Source organism: Ursus maritimus, unplaced genomic scaffold (assembly GCF_017311325.1).
Source record: "Ursus maritimus isolate PB19 unplaced genomic scaffold, ASM1731132v1 scaffold_17, whole genome shotgun sequence".
NCBI lineage: Eukaryota > Metazoa > Chordata > Mammalia > Carnivora > Ursidae > Ursus > Ursus maritimus.
Genome location: NW_024424119.1, coordinates 41297593 through 41317472, shown reverse-complemented (window position 1 = coordinate 41317472; position 19880 = coordinate 41297593). Strand labels below are relative to the sequence as shown.

Genomic DNA, 19880 nt, shown 5'->3' with positions numbered 1-19880 from the left:
CTGGGATTTCAGTGTATTCTATCCTGACCAATAACAGCTAGTAGTAAACATGTAAATCAAGGATGATTAAGAGGGGAAAAGGACAAGTTTTAGAAAATTAGGAAACATCTGCTGAGTACCTGGGATGTTCCAGGACTCATGGATGGTACTTTTGTTTTTAAGAATTCTGTTGTTGCTGCAGGAGAGTGGTTCTTAACTGGGGAGTGGTCAGGGCACATCTGACAATGGAGGTATTTTTGGTTGTCACAGCTGAAGGGATACTACTGGCATCCAGTGGGTAGAGGCCAGGGACACTGCTGAAGGACCCTGTAAAGCAAGAGCACAAAAAGCAACCCTCCCGTTGCAGCCCAGACCTTGTCTTCTGAGATGAAAGACCAGTACCAGTTTCTTGTATCTTCTGTATACACAAGTACAGGCATGTGAATATCCTTTTCTTAGGCTCAATGGGAACAAATCACACACTCTTCTACATACATATGTATCTTGGAGTTCATTCCATGTCAGAACCAACATCATCTGCCTTAGTGGTCGAAGAAACAAACAGATGCTAGGTTCTCGTGTCAGGCCATAATGGAAGGCCCTCCCCAAGGGAGATTTTAAAACATCGTAGTCCTGGTCCCACTTCCAGAGACGGATTCAACTGGCCTAGGACACAAACACCCACTCTTTTCCCTGAGGACCATCAAACTTGAAGGCTAGAACTAATCCCCCCATCTGTGCTCTGGCCCCTGCAGCCTCCAGACACCTCAGGGATCTCATTCCACCCAGGTGTTCTCCGGTCTCGCTCCCTCTATTCCCTCCCCTACCCACATTTAAACATGTTCTCACCTCCCTTCAACCACCTCCACCATCCGCCACTACTGCCACTCTTCCTGCCTTCCCTTCACAGCCAAGTCTCTCCGCTCACTCGACCTTCCATTTACTCTTCAGACCACTTAGCTTCCTCTCCCCAGATCACCAAGCTCTTTTCCGGCCTTATCTTTCCTCTCAACTGACCCTAGATCACACTTCTGAAGTACTTCCTTATGTTGCTTCTTCAACCTTACCACCATTCAGCTGGTTGGCTGGAAGTGAACAACCAGGCGGAATGTACGGAAGTACAGCCCTATGCACCCAGGATGAAAATACTGGTGGCAACCACATTAGATGCCGCGGCTAAACTGGTGAATGCAGGCCTTGCTTCTTCACGGTCCTCCGGTTTGGGAAATCTGTATTTGCAGGAGGCAGAGATGGGAGTTTGCTGCACTCAGCAACACCAGGGGTCAAGTCCTAACAAAACTGGGTACAGTGTGGAACACTTTAAGGGGGAGAGGTTTATTAGATATCCAAACCAAAATAGCAAATACGCAATTGAAAACATCATCTATAGAGCTCAGGAGAAGCTGATACAAACTTGGGTCTTCAACAGAGATGGTATTTAAAGCCATGAAAAGAATGTGGGTTTTAATAAGGGAATGAGCGTAGACAAGTCCAAGAACAAATCCCTGGGAAAAGGTTAGAACTAAAGCAAGAGACAGAGGCGCAAAGTAACACATCACTGCAGAGCGAAGCTAAGAAAGTGGTTCAAGAAGAACTGGTCAACCCCGTCGAACAGGACTGAACGTCAAGTGGCAAGACTGGACCTCTCGATCTGGCCAGCACTGCTAACCTTGACACGTGCTTTCAGTGGAGTGGCAAGCCCGACTGGAGTGCTTTCACAGTCAAAACTGGAAAAGCTCATGTGGAAAACTCTTTTGAGGAATCATACTATAAAAAGGAACAGTAACTAGAGACGGACATGGCCTGAAAATAAAAAGGAACAGTAACTAGAGACGGACATGGCCTGAGACCCATCCTGAGTCTCATAAAATGTGATTTTTTTTTGAAGGGCATCTAATACTCTACTTTTTCAGAACAAGCAAGGAAATCCCACAGTGTTCTCTTGCAACTGTTTCTATCTACTAGAAATTATTTTGCAGACTTTCGGCTAATAGTCACAAAGCATTTCACTCTTAAGAGCTAGTGTGAAGTTCCTATAGGTATTACACATACCATTTAGCCCACCAGGGAGGAAATATGCTCGGTAAACTTGCGCAAGGCCGCCCCAGTCCAGGGTGCTCTAGAGAAAAGGCAAACTGCAGACTTACTACTGGTTGGATGCTGTTTTTCAAACCGACTGTTGGGTGAAATCACAAGTGATTTCCTTCCTGCTAAGATACATACCACGAATATTTTCTAAATATGTATGCACAAATGCGTATGTGCTACATGTGCTAATTTAATTTCCTAAGTAAAGTTCCGCAAAACATCTGGGTCAAAGTGCACTCTGCATTATCAAAAAGGATGAACCAGAGCGGGGGAAATGCATGACAAAGTCTTTACTTTTAAATGATTATCAGTACACCAAGTAATAACATGTAACAAGTTCTTGAATTCTATCATCTAATAATTTTGATTAAGAGTAACTAAAAGCAGCCTGAACAATATATACTAGTATTTGTTGTTCTACCCTTAGCCAGAAAGGACTATTTTAAGGCTGGCTGCTGCTTCGCACAAGTTACAAATAACTATTTACTACTTTTTCATAGATAAAGCCCCTGACCTTCAAGAAAGCTTTAGGGAAAAAAAATATTTAATCCCTTTCTTTCTTTAAACAATATGTTTTGTTCTTGTTTTTTTGTTTTTTTTTTTTACTACATCTAAGAAAGAAAAAGTACTGATATATATGTTGCTTGAGCTACAAGGCAGAGGAAAACCGACAACGCATACACAGTAAATTTCTAAGACATATGAGGTAAAAGGAGAAAATCTTTGGGTAGGCTCTACGTTTGTACAAAGCAGCTAGACTTGTTATTCTCCAAAAGTGACGGGATCTACTACATAATATACAGAAATAACTTAATGCCTTTTCACAAGGATGTAACTACTCAAGCTTTGCTGAAGCTTCGTATTCCATGAAGGCATCTAAAATGCCAATCCGCACGCAGAGCTGCTCCTTCCTCCCCTATCCATTTATGCGGTAGTTTTCGTGGATTTCTGGCCGGATGTCACAGACAAAGGCCAGGAGGTTATCCAGGACTTCATCCCTGTTCTGCTGGAAGTACTTCTGGAGGATGGTCATCTTCTCCTGGGTCTCCTTCTCCACTTCAGTGCTGCAGCTGCCGTGGGATCCCAGAGCCTGGAGTCGGGGGCAAGGACACACAGGGAAGGTCAGGTCGGCACTCTGGCTGGCCAGCTTCCTTAGTTCTGGAGAAACCCAGTCTCACCAGTGAATACAAATAATCAGCAACGGACAATGGAACCTTGTGACTGAAGAGCATGTGGGAAGGTGGTGTTCCCGGTTAATGGGAACAAAAACTGAGGCAATCGCTTTGGTGACCAACCTTCAACCATCTATCAAAAGGTAAACTGCACGGCATTTCCATGACTCAGAAATTACCCCGGAGAGCAATATCTTCGCTCTCTCTAGAGTCTAATGTATAGCCTAACCGAAGACTGGAATGAACCCAAAGAGCCAACACCGAGGACTGGTTAAACAAATTATGGTGCATCTATACCAGAGAACATTCTCAGCCGTAAACAAAGATAAAGGAGATGTGTGCAGCGAGACGGAATGAACTGTAAAATATGCAGTTTTAGGGGAAAAAGCAAGATATAAAATGGTGTCAGTGTGGTTAGTAAATGTGTTTCCTTGTGTGGTTTTAAAAAGGAGAGATAAATGGTGGTATATATTTAAAAAAAAAACAAAAACCTCTTAAAAAAATAAACACAAAGGATGCAATTTTGGAGGAACACACAGTTTCACCGCTACCGGTCCATGCTCTAGCTCTTACATTCAGCAGCAGATTCACCAGTATTATGACTACAGGCATCTATTCTTTCAAATATAAATATTCGAGCAGAATATGCAGCAACTATTAATAGTGACAGTTTCTGCCGAGGACTGCAGGTCTGGGTGGGAGGGAGACTAACTTCATTGCTGCCCTATTTTACTGCTTGAATTTTTTGCCGTATTCATGTCTTACCCTTTCAATCTCCATTCACAATTTAACACACACTGACGGATAAATTTTATTCTATCCTCAGTCTTCACAGTATGGCCAGCTTTCTGTCAAGTTTATGCCTACTTTGTTAGAATGATTTTTTTTTTTTAAATCACTATAAGCCCTTTATTAACAGGTCAGTAACAAAGGGAGAAAGCTGTAAAAATACTTTTCTTGGAGGCCCTGGAGGGGCAGGCACTGTCAGAACTTACCAGGCAAGGGAAGGCAATCCAGCCAGGGGCTGAACGGAGGTCAGGGCCCTTCTAGGGAGCAGCTGACCCAGGGCGCTGAAAGGGGGGATGGCTTGGACCTCAGGCAGGGACTGTGCAAACGCTGAGGCCACTCAGCGAGTGATGGGGTGAGGGATTCCCGGAGGAGGCCCAGAGCACCCTGTTCCCCTACATGGCACACACGTGTGTCCTCGTGAGAGCCAGCCAGCGCCTACATGCAGCTTACAGACAGAAAGCAGAAGGAGGGGTCCCCCGGCAGGATTGGGGGTGGGGAGGGCTCATCCCAGAGCCTGAGGAAAGAGCTTAGGGAAGTCTTCCTATCAGGGTCTTGAAGACAAAACTTTTGTGTGTCTGACCCCCTCTATCTTCTAACCTGCTCTTGCCCCTTTCCGTTATGTATTAACTATATCCCTCCCTAGCTGTCCACACACAACAGTGCGCAAGAAGAAAGCCTTCTCTCGCAGGTCACCTCGTCCTCCATAACCGGTACGGAGGCCACCACTCCCCTTGGGGAACATGCAAAGATTCTAACCCACGTTTCCTCAATTCAACCTTAGGACTCTTCCTACTTTATTGTAACTGTTCATATTGGCAAAATAGAGGGGCACGTTAGCTCAGTTGCTAATTCTTATTTTTAAAGGTTCAAAACCCTACTGGGAGTGAGGGGTAGGGGACGGGGGACACTGCCTCTGTTCTGTGAATATAAACTGTATGTCAGGCCTCAGTCAGTTGTGTCCAAGCTAAAGGGGTTACACTGAACACTGCTAGGAAACCTCAGAGCTCATGCTTGCACCCACAGCACCGCTCCTATCTCTACAAGCAACTGCAGCATCGACGTGCAAATAAGCCGAGGCAGCTGCCCTGACGAGAGGGCTTCCACACTGTTTTGTGGGCAATCTGACGGCTGACAGCACCAATCTCCCCAGTTCAAGAGTCAGAGATGTTTCAAGTTTTAACAGCACCGGGACAGTCCAGTGCAAAGATGAAGGACACTTTTGCTACTTACTGCAACGAGGGAGGCATGTGCCTTTAATCACAGGACTTGGGCCTGGGAGGGCGTGTGCCTGGAACCAGTGAAGGTTACAAGGGAGAACTTGAGAATGAAGCCCACAAAGACAGGGGCAGAATTGAGAGATGGACATAATGTCCTGAGAGCATTACTGAAGCTCCTGGATCAAAATAAAGTTAACCTTTCACCTGGGTCTTTAATTACATAAGCCAATGAATTCCATTTTGTGTAAAACCAGTTTGAATTGTTTTCTGTCACCTGTATCCAAGAGTCCTGCTACAGTTTCTTTTCTCTGTGAAGCCCTCCTCCATCCTTTCCCCTTTCCAGAATTCCTGCTTCGTGATCTGTTGTTGCACTCTTATCGCACACATCTGCTGCGAAGTGTCTCCACCATACTGGGTGGGCTCCTGCTGATGGAGGTTATGACCACTACAGCCCTTCTCACGGCTGTGGGTCTGCACGACGATCCTTTTATTACTGAGTCTCCCTGACCATCAGACTGTTTAAGCTAAGCTCCATGAGGCAGGGACCGTGTCTATTTCTGTTCACAGCTCATCCCCTGGCATCTGGCACAGGTTAACAAGTTCAATACACATTTGTGAAATGACTAAGTGAAGGCTAGGACTCAAAGTTAGTTAAAAACTGATTATCTAGGGGCGCCTGGGTGGCACAGCGGTTAAGCATCTGCCTTCGGCTCAAGGCGTGATCTCGGCGTTATGGGATTGAGCCCCACATCAGGCTCCTCCGCTATGAGCCTGCTTCTTCCTCTCCCACTCCCCATGCTTGTGCTCCCTCTCTCGCTGGCTGTCTCTATCTCTGTCAAATAAATAAAATCTTTAAAAAAAAAAAAACAACTGATTATATAGGAGACTCAGCCTGGACATCCAATAGCCAAATTTTCAAATTTCAACCAGAATCACAACCTCCAAGCTCTGTTGTATATTTTGAGAGCCTGGGGAAACGGGAAGAGGAGGAAAGCCTCAGGAAACTAAAGCAGTAATGAATATAAACCGGGCCCACCGCAGCTTCCTTGGCCTTGAACTCCTTCTCTCTTTGCAGGCGGTATTGTTCAATTTCAGCCTGAGCTTCTTCTTTGGCCTGCTTCAGCCTCCGGTTCTTTCCTGTTTTCAAAGGAAAAAGCTACATCAAGAAGTGGTTAAAAGACAAGGAGAAGAGGAAGCAGAGACTGAGATGGTAAATTCTAACAGTAAACAAGAAAAAAAAGTTTTAAAGGTACAGTCCCAAGAGACACACACAGGAAAGAGGGAATTCAGAGCTAACTGACAATATAGGTTCCTGCCTCCTCCAGGCTGTACTTAATTAGGAAGTGACTAGGTAAAGAGGACCATCTTCCATAACTACAGAACGTAAATGATGGACACATTCTGGAATGTGTCAGAATATTCTCTCACTCTCCACTATTAAGAACCAAGACAAAATGAGGGACATTAGCCATCTGGAGAACTCTTCCTCTTCCTAAGAAGTAAACACCTAGTGGAGCTCTGCTTAGAAGCTGAGCAAGGAGACTAATATGCTCCCAAGGGACATCAACCTAAAATGTAACTAATGAAACAGATGATGTAATATTGGAAACTAAAAACCATGCCTGTGCACAAGAAAGTAAGTAATGAAAGGGTTCTGGGAAGGAATCCTGAATGGGGAGCACTGGATGGTTAAGATGCACAAGCATCTAAGAAGTGAGGAGACACAGGTCCTCTGGTTTCTTGAAGAGAATAAACATACAGCTGAAAAAACTCTCTAGATGCCATCAGAGCCTGTATGAAAACAGACCATGAGACCAACCAGCACATATTCTTTTCTTTGAATCTTTGCTCACTGATCAAACCTCTGATACCCAAATTGCGGGGGGAAAGGGGGAAGAGTCTTAGATGATCAACCTGGGCATTTATCTAATTTAGAGCATAAGACATCCTGCATCTAAAAGTAAGCTTTGTTAGACATCACTGTATATCAATTTCCCAAATCCCACTCAACCCACGTGGATGAATGAAACGGAATCTGACCTCCCACTTGCTAATGCAGAACAGGATCTGGATGTATAATGACCCCACGACATCAACACTCCATGATGTCTCTGGTAAAGCAATCAGAGCATCCAGAGACTATTTCTGCAAGTGTATTTTACTCCAGTCTTATTCAGGGCCTACTGCTGTCCACGTGAGCCTACTTCTACCCCTGTCCTCCACATGCCATCCCCTCCTCACCATCTATATTCAAAGCCGTATTTCAAAGCCAAAGATCTTTTCCAAACCAACAATATACAAATGATATTTATGGCTCAAATATTATGCTAGCTCCACATAATTTCACAATACCACTCTCCTCGTCACTCCCAACTACCACAGGTCTCTGAATTAAGATAAAATCACTCTCTGCCCGTCACATATCTTCAAAGTTCAATTCTGACAGACTTCTCTGAAAACCAAAAATATATATTTGAACAGAAAATCATGTTTCTTTTAAACCTTATTTTTCAGGGAGTCAATATTTTGTTTTACTCCATTGAAATAAACTGTAACACAATTAAGTTTTACGGTCCAAAACAATGATTTCATGAAAAACGTAGGTTGGACCATTTTGTCACATCATGCACTGCCTCTTCCCAATTCTTAACGGGCAAGTTAACCATAACCACAGATCAAGAAAAGTAGTGATTCTTTTCAAACTGTAGTTCTTGTCAATACTTCTGTTCCTAATTTCTGCAAATTCTGAAATGTATACCAGCCATAAACTCACTCCTTTAAAACAGATTCATTCAGTAAATATGGAATAGCTATCTGAGATATACAAGACCATGCACCAAGCTTGATGAGACAAGGAAAAATGTAAAATGTGATCCCTACCTCCAAGACACTCAGAATTATTTTTTTTAAATGATGTCAGTTCTTTTTTTTTTTTTTTAAAGGATTTTATTTATTTATTCGAAAGAGAGAGCAAAGCAGGGAGAGTAGCAGGCAAAGGGGAGAGGGAGAAGCAGGCTCCCCGCTGAGCAGGGAGCCCAATGTGGGGCTCGATCCCAGGACCCTGGGATCATGACCTGAGCTGAAGGCAGATGCTTAACGACTGAGCCACCCAGGTGCCCCACTCAGAATTATTCTCACCATATTCCAAGTATTTGTTCCTGCACCTCCCCCAAATAATCTCACATGGTTCCTAAACGGACACAACTTCTGTTACTAATGAGCCATCACAGGACAAACTCTGATAAGTCATTATGGAAATACTTTATCAAGAGCACGATGAGAAATAGTCTATGAAGAACACAGAACTTTCCAGTCACCAGAGCAAGAATAAAAGGCTTGTTCCCATCTCCAGCTCCCTCAAAGAAAGCTTTTCCTATGAAACACAGAGCATCACACAGCCCCTAATCCAGAAAGTACAAGAGCCATGCTTGAAATCTACCTGGGTGTGGGATAAGTGTAAGACTTAAATACAGGAGAAGCACCAAGGAATCACTAAGATTAATAGTTCTTGCTATTTTATCCTTGCATGGAAAAAGAGACCTCTAGGCCACTGTGCTGCTTCCCAGGGTATGGTCAAATCATTTCTCGAAACCTCATTTCACCCATCTGTATAATAGGGATAGAAATACCTATCTCGCCAGATGGGGAAATGAATACATACAGCTGAATTACACACAGTCCCTGTAATCCAGGAGTTTAGTCTAGTGACTGCGCCATATAAAGAACCAAGTTATTGCACAGCGATGACAGACATAAGCTCTTAGGAAGGACTCCTGGCCTAGCCCGAGAGAAGGACAAGGCGGGGAAGGCTTCCTGGAAGAACTGCTTGCTGCCTACATTTTGAGATCTGAAGGGCGACTAAGTGTTAGAGAAAAGACAGTGGAAACTAGGGAAAAGCACTTCCAAGCAGAGAAAAGAGCTGTGCAAAGCCTTGCAGGTGAAATAAGGCATCACGGTGGTTCAGGATACCTGGAGGAGAGAACCTAAAAATGAGGTAAGCGAAGAATGCCCGATCCAAAAAACGCTGCCTACACCCTATGAAGGAATCTGGCCTTCATTCTGCGGGCACTAAACGTTTGTTGACTGTAAAGGGGGTGGGGAAGTCCTACTTGCATCCCAGGAGAGGGGGGGGCTCTGACTGAAGTGAGGAGAATGGACTTCAAGGAGGAGGCGGCTTTCTCCCACTCACCAGTCTAGATTAGATTCACGTGAAGTTCTTGAGCAACCTTACATTTCTCAACTCTAGCCCTCCTGGCACCTGCAACTAACCCACCCAGTATCTGCCTCCTTCACTGGGATCTGAATACCGTGCTGATAGAGACACTGGTGCAAGGCGTCTGGCACATATTAACCGCATTTTTAAAAAAAAATTTTTTTAAAGAAACTAACGAATCGGGCTGGTACCCGAGCCTCAGAAAATCTAGTGTCCCGGACTAAGATGCTAGCTGTAAGGATAGGGGAAAGTGAACAGCCATAAACACCCTGACGACCGACTAAACGTGGCGAACAAGAGAAGGAGACGTGGCAAAGAGAACTCTGTTTCTAGACTGAGCAACAGCGTGGATGGTAGCTCTGTACACTGAGAGCAAGCCAAAGGAGCAAGCGACGGGGAAAGACGACGAGTTCCGTTTAAACAGCCCACGTCACAAGCCTCCCAGGCCCCAAGAAGGTCATCCACCTACTATTGTTTCCTCGCCCTATCTACTGCCCCGCATCGCAGCTTCCAGACGACCTAAAAGCCTTCCGAGGGCGCCCGGGTGGCACAGCGGTTAGGCGTCTGCCTTCAGCTCAGGGCGTGATCCCGGCGTTATGGGATGTTATGGGATCGAGCCCCACATCAGGATCCTCCGATATGAGCCTGCTTCTTCCTCTCCCACTCCCCCTGCTTGTGTTCCCTCTCTCGCTGGCTGTCTCTATCCTGTCGAATGAATAAATAAAATCTTTAAAAAAAAAAAAAAAGCCTTCCGGAGCCTCAGATCCAGAGAGCTTACAGACACACAAGCTTCCGCGACTGTCACCACCCCCTCCACACGGCAGTTTTGGGGGCCTCATCCACCTCCCACCTCCCGCGCGGCCTGGCCGCATTCTCCGCACCCGCGCCACGCCTGGTCGCCCCACCCCGAAACTCACGTTTGCGGGCCTCCGACACCTTCTCGGCAGCCCGCTTCTCGGCCTGCAGCAGCTGCTGAATGCCCTGCGACTGGCTGGCCATGGCGGCGGCTACTCTAAGGCCGAGAGAAGCGGCCTAAATCGGTTCGAGCGGGTGCCTCGGGTCAGCTGACCCAGCCGCCCAGGATCTGCGCCTGCGCCCTGAGCCGGCGCCCCGCCCACCGTCACGTGACGACCGCAGCGCCGCGTCAGCTGATTGCACTCGGCGTCTGGTGACTCGAGCGGGAAGGGGAGGGGCGGGGATGGAGGGGCAGAGCTTCGCGGCTGCGCCTGCGCAGGATCTGTCTTCTGTCTTCCACCCCACCCCACTCAGCCTCGTTCTCCTTGAATGGCGCCTGTACCTTGGCTGGTTCCGTTGCTGTGGCCGCACTGCCACGTCGTTATTGCTGTAATCCCTCATTTTGCAACATGCCCGCATTAAGGTCGGGAGAGAAGGAGTCAGGCCAAAACACAAATAGCTTCCCCGATTTTGCACTCTGTTTTACTCTCTCCCCCCCTTTCTGGAATGTTCCTTGACTCTTAAATGTATTAGGAGGCACGTTAGGAAAATTCTTACCAGGCGCGGGGGATAGAGGTGGATGGGGAATAAGGTACGTGGAGACAGATCTGCCATTAATCTGCCGTGTCATTTGGGGGAGGATGCTTTCCCTCTCTGTACTCCAGTTCAGGGTCGAGTTGGACTATTTTCCATAAATATTTGATGAATGCCTGCTATGATCCTACACCACTGTTGATACTGAGGAAATAGCAGAGAGCAAGACAAAGTCCCTGGTAGAGTGCATGGTTGATGGACCAAAAAAAAAAAAATGCAAACTGATAAAGTAATGAAGGAAAAATGCAGAGCACTTTAAGAAGAGGGGGATATGGAGGTGCCTGTGAAGGCTTTTCCACAGAAGTGGCATTTAAAATGAGATCAACAGAGTAAGAAGTTAGCCAGGAAAAGATAGTGGGGGATAGTGGGGAGTTAGGGTTGATTAGTGGAAAAGGACCAGCACGTGTGGATTTGGGGGAAGCAATTTGGCACAGAGATATCCCCGAGCACAAATAGGTAGATAGGAAGCCAGTAGTTAAGTTTACAATATGACAGGTACTGCCCTAAACACTTGACTTGCTCCTGACAACAACTGTTTTTTTTTATAATGATTTTTTATTATATTATGTTAGTCACCGTACAGTACATCCCCGGTTTCCGATGTAAGGCTTGATGATTCATTAGTTGTGTATAACACCCAGTGCACCATGCAATACGTGCCCTCCTTACTACCCATCACTGGCCTATCCCATTCCCCCACCCCCCTCCCCTCTGTAGCCCTCAGTTTGTTTCTCATAGTCCATAGTCTCTCATGTTTCATTCCCCCTTCTGATTACCCCCCCTTTCTTTATCCCTTTCTTCCCCTACCGATCATTCTAGTTCTTATGTTCCATAGATGAGAGAAATCATATGATAGTTGTCTTTCTCTGCTTGACTTATTTCACTTAGCATTATCTCCTCCAGTGCCGTCCATGTTGTAGCAAATGTTGAGAACTCGTTCTTTCTGATAGCTGAGTAATATTCCATTGTATATATGGACCACAACTTCTTAATCCAGTCATCTGTTGAAGGGCATCTCGGCTCCTTCCACGATTTAGCTATTGTGGACATTGCTGCTATGAACATTGGGGTGCATATGGCCCTTCTCTTTACTACGTCTGTATCTTTGGGGTAAACACCCAGTAGTGCAATGGCTGGATCATAGGGTAGCTCAATTTTTAACTTTTTAAGGGACCTCCACACTGTTTTCCAGAGTGGCTGTACCAACTTGCATTCCCACCAACAATGTAGGACGGATCCCCTTTCTCCACATCCTCTCCAACAATTGTTGTTTCTTGCCTCCTGACAGCAACTCTAAAGTCATGTTATTAACTCCTTTCTATAATAACCAAACTGAAGCTCAGGGAGGTTAAGTTAACTTGCCCAAAGTCACTACTCCCCTATTAACTGTTAGATGGAGTCTTTGAATGGAGCCAGGCTTGCAAAGTGAAACATCTGATCCACTGTGCCCTTCTGCAAGAATCTTGTGGACTATGGGAAGGACCAGATGGTCTCCTGGAGTCCGCCAAGCACTGGGAACAAAGTAATGCCAGACCGTTTTGAAAGAAATATCTCTGCCGCCGTCAAGGAGAAGCCTCATTCAGGGCTCAGGACATTTTCCTTTGATGGATGTTGGAGGTGGGGGTTGGTAAGAAGGCTGAAATCCAGAACACCTATTCTTTCCTTATAAAAGAACCAGTGCTTGACTAGTCTCTGGGACTTTAAGCTCAGTCAAGGATTTCCTGGGAAGATTTGTCGTTTTCAGTAGTCTATGAAAATGTAATTTATCCAATCAATCAACAGAGGACAACACATACTTCTAAGAGTGGCAAAAGGATTAAGAGATGATGGTAGCTAAAAAGTGGAAATAGCCCAAACGCCCATCAACTGATGAATAGATAAACAAAATGTGGCATATCCACACAATGGAATATTATTTGATCACACACAGGAGTAAAGTACTGACACATGCGGCACTATGGATGGTAACATTATGCTAAGTGAAAAAATGCAGGCACAAAAGAGCATATGTTGTGCCGTTCCACTGATGCGAAATGTTCAAAATAGGCAAATCTATAGACACTGAAAGTAAGTTCGTGGCTAGCCAGGAGCTGGGGGAGAGGGAACGAGGAGTGATGGCTAACTGGTATGGGGTTTCTTTTTGGGATCATGGAAATGTGACGGAATGAGGTAGCGATGACGGTTGCACATTTCGTCAATGAATATACTTAAAATACCAAATTGCCAACTTTAAAAGGGTGGATGGCACAGTATGTGAACTGTGTCACTTATGAAAAGAGAGAGATGAGGAGGAGGATGGATGTGAAGCCCTAGCACAGTTTCTAGTGTGTAGTAAATGCCAGGAAATGGAAGCGGATGTTTTTATCTGGCTGGGGGCTAATTGTTTAATTTACAAATGTGGTCCTCCATTTAACAAAAGCCTTCACATTAGGGCTCCTCTAACAGCCAGCTTCCTGAAAGCCTCGAAATATCTACACATTCCAGACTTTTTTCTCTTTTCTTTCTTTCTCTTTCTTTCTTTCTTTCTTTCTTTCTTTCTTTCTTTTTCCCTTTCTTTCTTTTTTTTTTTCTTGCAACATTTCAAGAGTTTATTGTATAAAGAGAGCAATACTAGACAAGCCATCCTCTGAAATTTTCAGACTGGTTTGTATTTTCTGGTTATCTGAGTGGGTGTTAGTTGTCAGAACTTGGGTACTCTGGGGAAATGTCCCAAAATAACTAGGAAATGAGGTGAAGCAATTGCTCTTCAAGGGAAGCCTTGAAGTCTTGAGCCTGCCATCCAGAGCAAAGATTCACCAAGTCATCTGAAGGATCCAGAGTGGATCCCAGTTTTGTACCCCTGATGAGTGAAAGTATTAGCACATCTAAGAAAAGCCTGCCCTTTCGAGGATGTGTGGCTTTTCAAACACACGAAGGAAACAAGGTGAAGGAGCACTGGTGACCTTCACAGGTCCCAGGTCAGCAGTGACTCAGGGAGGTGGGGCCTCTCATTGTCTTGCTTAAGAAACCAGGCAGCTGGGTTCAAACCCAGCTCTGTCCATTACTTGCTGGGTGACCTTGAGCAGATTGCTTCAGCTCTGTGAGCCTCAGACTCCTCATATGTTAAAAATGGAGTTAATAATCATGTAATAGGGGGCGCCTTAGATGGCTCAGTCCTTAAGCGTCTGCCTTCGGCTCAGGGCGTGATCCCAGAGTCCTGCGATCGAGCCCCGCATCGGGCTCCCTGCTCTGCTGGGAGCCTGCTTCTTCCTCTCCCACTCCCCCTGCTTGTGTTCCCTCTCTCGCTGGCTGTCTCTCTCTGTCAAATAAATAAATAAAATCTTAAAAAAAAAAAATCATGTAATAGGGTAATTGTGAAGGTTAAATTAGTTAATACATGTAACTAGCTTAGCATATACTCACTACTCCTAATAACATAGGCATCTCAATCCCTGTGATAGTTACTTCTCAAAGAAAAATAATCAATGGGCCTCTTACTTTTATCTATCAACCTAGTGTACTTAGGGAATGAAAATTGCCTCAGACCAAGTGAGCCCGAGAGAGACTTTGCAGGGCCAGCTCTATGGTGGAACAGGTTGTTCACTGCACAAGGAAGTGAGACCACGCGAGAATCCAGCCCCATATGCCCCAGCCCCACTCCCAACCCCACCTAAGGCCTCCTATGAGACAGCTTCTTAGCCTCCGTATATACATTTTCCACATTGGAAAGCTGATGATTAATAGTTAACCCTTACTCTTCCTTGATTTATACTGAAAATAATTCTAAAGCGACTAAGATGACATTCTCAAATCCTCCTGGTGTTACATAATATTTATCCTCCAATGAACCCAGTTATCTGTGTTGCTGTGGTAGTGACAGAGTTCAGGACACACCAACCCAAAATATGGCACCTTGACATATTGAATATTTTAAACTGAAAGAATTTGAGAATCAGCAGGTGCAGGAAGGACTCTTTGACCCTCCCCTGAAGCAGGTCATGAGACCCTCATGTGAGAAATGCCCTCCCTATATCCAGAAGAAAGGAACATCCTTATCTCCAAGACCCCAAGAGGCTTCGAGAGGAGTCAGGACAAAGAGGCCTCGCTAAGTTTCCTCCAGTTTCCTACTCTTAGCTTATACCTCTTTTGTCCTAACATATTTTCCATGACTTTCCACTCTTTATCAAACCTAGTGTAAAAACACTCAGGTTTAAGTGATGAGGGAACAGAAGGCAAGCTGAGGACAAAGCAGAAGCTGACACCCCACAACCCCCCTCCCCATCGGATATTCGTGACATTCTTTATGCTATTCCTGGCTGCCCTAAAGCTAAGGAAAGGAAAAACAGTTAATTTACAGAGATCACAATCCGGCAAGACCTGAGTCTCCCTCAGCTTAGAAATGTCTTAGCAGAGAAAGACAACTATCATATGATTTCTCTCATCTATGGAACATAAGAACTAGGGAGATCGGTAGGGGAAGAAAGGGATAAAGAAAGGGGGGTTAATCAGAAGGGGGAATGAAGCATGAGAGACTACGGACTCTGGGAAACAAACTGAGGGCCTCAGAGGGGAGGGGGGTGGGGGAATGGGATAGACCGGTGATGGGTAGTAAGGAGGGCACGTATTGCATGGTGCACTGGGTGTTATACGCAACTAATGAATCATCGAGCCTTACATCGGAAACTGGGGATGTACTGTACGGTGACTAACATAATATAATAAAAAATCATTAAAAAAAAGAATAATTAAAAAAAAAGAAATGTCTTAGCAATTTACAAGAACAAAGCATTTCTATCAATAACCTAGCTTCCAGAAGGGAATGTCAATACAATTAAATGTCCTTACAATCTGCAGCCCATTGACAGATACTTGAAGCGGGCAAAGTGTAACGTTCCTTCAGGAAGCTCCCAACTATCTTACTGTTAATGCCTTATTAGAAGGGAAAACAACCTTAACTTGACAATGGCAAGGCCTCTGGTATTCTGTGAGTCTTCTTTAACATATGAAAATCCTTTTGAAACCTCCCTTTTTCCTTACCTCCCCCAACCCCATAGTATATAATCAGCCACCCCTTACAATCCTGGGAAGCAGCTCTTTCTGCCCACGGGTCCTGTCCCCGTGCTGTAATAATCCACCTTTTTGTACCAAAGACATCTCAAGAATTCTTTCATGGTTTCGAACCATAACGTCTTTCCTTGGTCATAAGCACTTCCTCTCGTCTTCATTTCCTTATGAAGGCTCCCATGCCACATAGAACTTACCTTAAATAAATCTGGATGCTTTTCTCTTGTAAACCTGTCTTTTATTATAAAGACCCAGCCAAAAACCTAAGTTGGGTAGAAGGAAGATATTTTTCCTCCCTTACAATAGCATTTACTTGCTATTTCCAGCTCTTCACAGACACAGATCGAGAATCTGCCGGGGTAACATTTATTCCTCTGCTTTTCTGGAGCTAAGAAGCATGTCTGGAAAGTGGATCAAGGAACAAAGCATGGCAAATTATCCTAGAAATTAATTACAAATGAGTCCGAACAAAATCACGAGCAAAGAGATATGAATCGTGACACTTCATTCATCCATTCATTCATTTGAAAATGTTTATTGAGCACCTGGTCTGTGCCAGCCTTCAGCAAGCTACTGAATATGAGCCAAACAGACACATTCCTTGCCTTCTGGAGCTTGGAGTTCATGGGGAAGACGGCCAAACAGAAATGCCCACCAATGAATACATAATATTTAACTGAGTTCAGTGTTCTGCAGTTGGGCTCTCCAATGTGGGAGCCACCAGCCACATGTGGCTCTTGAGAAATTGAAATGTGGCTAGTTTTAATTGAAATGTGTTCTCAGTATAAAATACATACCAGATTTCAAAGGCTTTGTATCACAACAATGTAAAGCATCTCATTAATTATTTTTATTGATTATAAGCAGATGATAATATTTTAGATACACTGGGATGAATAAAATGTCTTCTTAAAATTAATTTGACCACCTCCTACCCATTAGGATGGCTACTCTAAAAAATAACGAGTGTTAGCAAGGATGAGAAGAAATGAGAACACTTGTGTGTTGTTGGTGGTGGGAAGAAAAAATGGTGCAGGTGGTGTGGACATATGTCCGGCAGCTTGTCCAAAAAGTGAAAAGTGAACTTATCATATGATCCAGCAATCCTATGTCTGGGTATATATCCCACAGGAATGGAAAGCAGGGTCTTGGAGAAATATTTGTACATCCACATTCATAGGAGCGCTATTTGTAATAGTCAAAATGGGGAAGCAACTCAAACGTCCCGGCATAGATAAACAAACCATACCATGGAATGTTCTTTAGCCTTACAAAGAAGGAAATGCTGCTCCGCTACACCAAGGAGGACACTTGAGGACATTATTCAGTGAAATAAGTCAGTAAAAAAGACAAATACTAAGTGATTCCACTTACCTGAGGTGCTTAGAGTCCTCAAACTCCTAGAGACAGAAAGTAGGGTGGTGTTTGCCAGAGGCTGGCGGAGAGGGGAATGGAGAGTCGTTTAATGGGGAGAGAGTTTGGGTTTTGCAAAATGGAAAAGTTCTGCAGATTGGTTGAGCCACAATGTGGATGGGCTCAACGCTGCGGAGCTGTGCACTTGACGATGGCTCAGGTGGTATGTTTTATGTTATGTACATTTCACCATAGTTAAGAATTACAAAATTAAAACACAAAAATCTTGAATTTTTTTTAACTTTTTTCAAATATGCTAATAGGAAAGTTTAGTATACCCATGTGGCTCACGTTGTATTTCTATTGGTGCTGCTCGAAAGGAAAAGAATTTTGATCTCCATGGATTTTTGTTTTTAGGAAAAAGAATAACCATTCATTAAAGAGTTATAGAACACTTATTTGCTCAAAATTTAATAGTGTTTCACATATCGTGTTTGTGAAACAATTTCTATTATAATGTCTATAAGCCAAAATTTCAACAGATCACAGATTTATGTAACAGTCACTTGTCAAACACACAGTTGGTAACCTTGAGGGGAAAATACATCAAAGGCATATGTTCAGTTATGTAAGTTCTTATTGTACATATAGCATGGAAGATACATTTATTTATCACTTTTTGCATATTCTAGAAGACACTCAAATGAAGATAAGTCACTTCAAAGTAGTTGATAAACTTCTGGTGGTCGAGGGATCTCCAGGGGGTTTTAACTAAGGAATCTGATCTGGAATCCGAAGAGGAAGAAGTAACCAGACAAGCCTGAAGTGTCTATACTGGCGTGGGGTTGAGGTCAGGAGGGCTGGAGAGCTTTCAAGGTGGAGAAAACAACTCGACTCGGGCAACAGTTTTCGGGCAGAAGAGAGCGTAGAACATTCCAGAAACAGCAATGAAGGCTGGAATGCATGGATGGAAAGGTAGAAGGCTCTGAGGTGAGGCCAGAGGAGCACGGAGGGCAGGAGACAGATCAGGTGGGGCCTGGAGGCCTTGCTCAGGACTTCGAACTTTATCTCAACAACAGCAGAGAGGGGACAAGGATGCATCTGTCTTTGGAAAAGATTGCTCTTGCTGCATCTGTCTGTATATGTGTGAGTAGTTTTGTTTTTACTTATTTACTTATTTATTTTGAAGACTTTATTTTTAAGTAATCTCCACACCCAACGTGGGGCTTGCACTCACAACCCCATGACCCTCCTCCAACTGAGGCAGCCAGGCACCCCTGTTTTTATTTTTTAAACAAATGAGGCATAATATGTAATTAAATGTAGTGTAATGTTTATATTTTTTCGTGAAATTGACAATGTTAAATAATGAGTCCTGTGGTCCTGGAAGACACCAGCCGTTTGGAAATCTCCCTAACCTTTGTTTTCCAAAATCCCCCCGTCCTTGTGTATTCCTAGAAATGGCTTACCCAAAAGAACCACTCTTCCCCTTGTAATTTAGATAAGAGTCCCTGTACTCGTTGTCATGACTACCACAAATTCACAGATGACTCCCTCCTTTACCTGTGACAAAACTGAACACAGACGACCCTCCCACTTCCCATTCTTTGCCTCACCAGTGATTAAGATTAGAATTGTTTGTCCCTCCAAAACCAGCCAGACACAAAGATAAACATTTCCTGTTCAGCTGGCCGAGACTTCCTCTGATTGCAAAACAATTCTAGCTCGACATCACCCTACCTGGACCCTGTCTATTCGTCCCTTCAGGTCTAAGGTAAAGCTACCCTGCCAAGACACTTTGATCTTCACGCCTGGATGGCTCTCTCTGTTGTGATAACTTGAACAAAAATATCTTCTTAGTTCCCCTGTGCATTTTGTCTCTGACCAGACCTTTCCGATAAACATTCATCCACCAGAACTTCTTGGTTTGGAAACTATGGTCTTATGTACCCTTCTGTACAATGCAGCAAGGATGGATTCAACTCAGTTGAACGCACCATTCATTGAACATCTTCTATGTGCAAAGCACTTTGTGAGGCTCTGGATTGTGGGATGAATAAATCTGCCAGGAGCAATATACAATTACCTCCTAAGTAAATAGTTATCACCACAATTTTCATTGAGCACTTCCAACGACCTTTTGAAAATGATACCCTCAAGGGGTGTTTGGGTGGCTCAGTTGGTTAAGTGGTTGCCTTCAACTCAGATCATGATCTCAGGGTCCTGGGATCGAGCCCCGCATCGGGCTGCCTACTCAGTGAGGAGTCTGCCTGGCCCTCTGCCTGGCCCTCTGTTCGTATGCGCATGCTCTCTCTCTCTCTCAAATAAATAAATAAAACCTTTTTAAAAAAGATTTCTCTTTTTTAAAAAGGTTTTATTTATTTGTCAGAGAGAGTGAGCACACAAGCAGAGGGAGAAGCAGGCTCCCTGATGATCAAGGAGCCTGATGTGGGACCCCATCCCAGGACTCTGGGATCA

At 44.3% G+C, this 19880-nt stretch overlaps 1 protein-coding gene across 1 annotated transcript; it reads right to left on the bottom strand.

Annotated features, from left to right (window-relative positions):
- Positions 1-2342: 2342 nt before the first annotated feature.
- Positions 2343-10561, bottom strand: ATP6V1G1 (ATPase H+ transporting V1 subunit G1). The gene is made up of 3 exons (XM_008698849.2): positions 10376-10561; positions 6282-6382; positions 2343-3157 (listed from the first exon to the last, which is right to left on the bottom strand). Exons 1-3 carry the CDS (start codon positions 10455-10457, stop codon positions 2984-2986), a joined length of 357 nt encoding a protein of 118 aa, XP_008697071.2. The 5' UTR covers positions 10458-10561; the 3' UTR covers positions 2343-2983.
- Positions 10562-19880: the final 9319 nt, after the last annotated feature.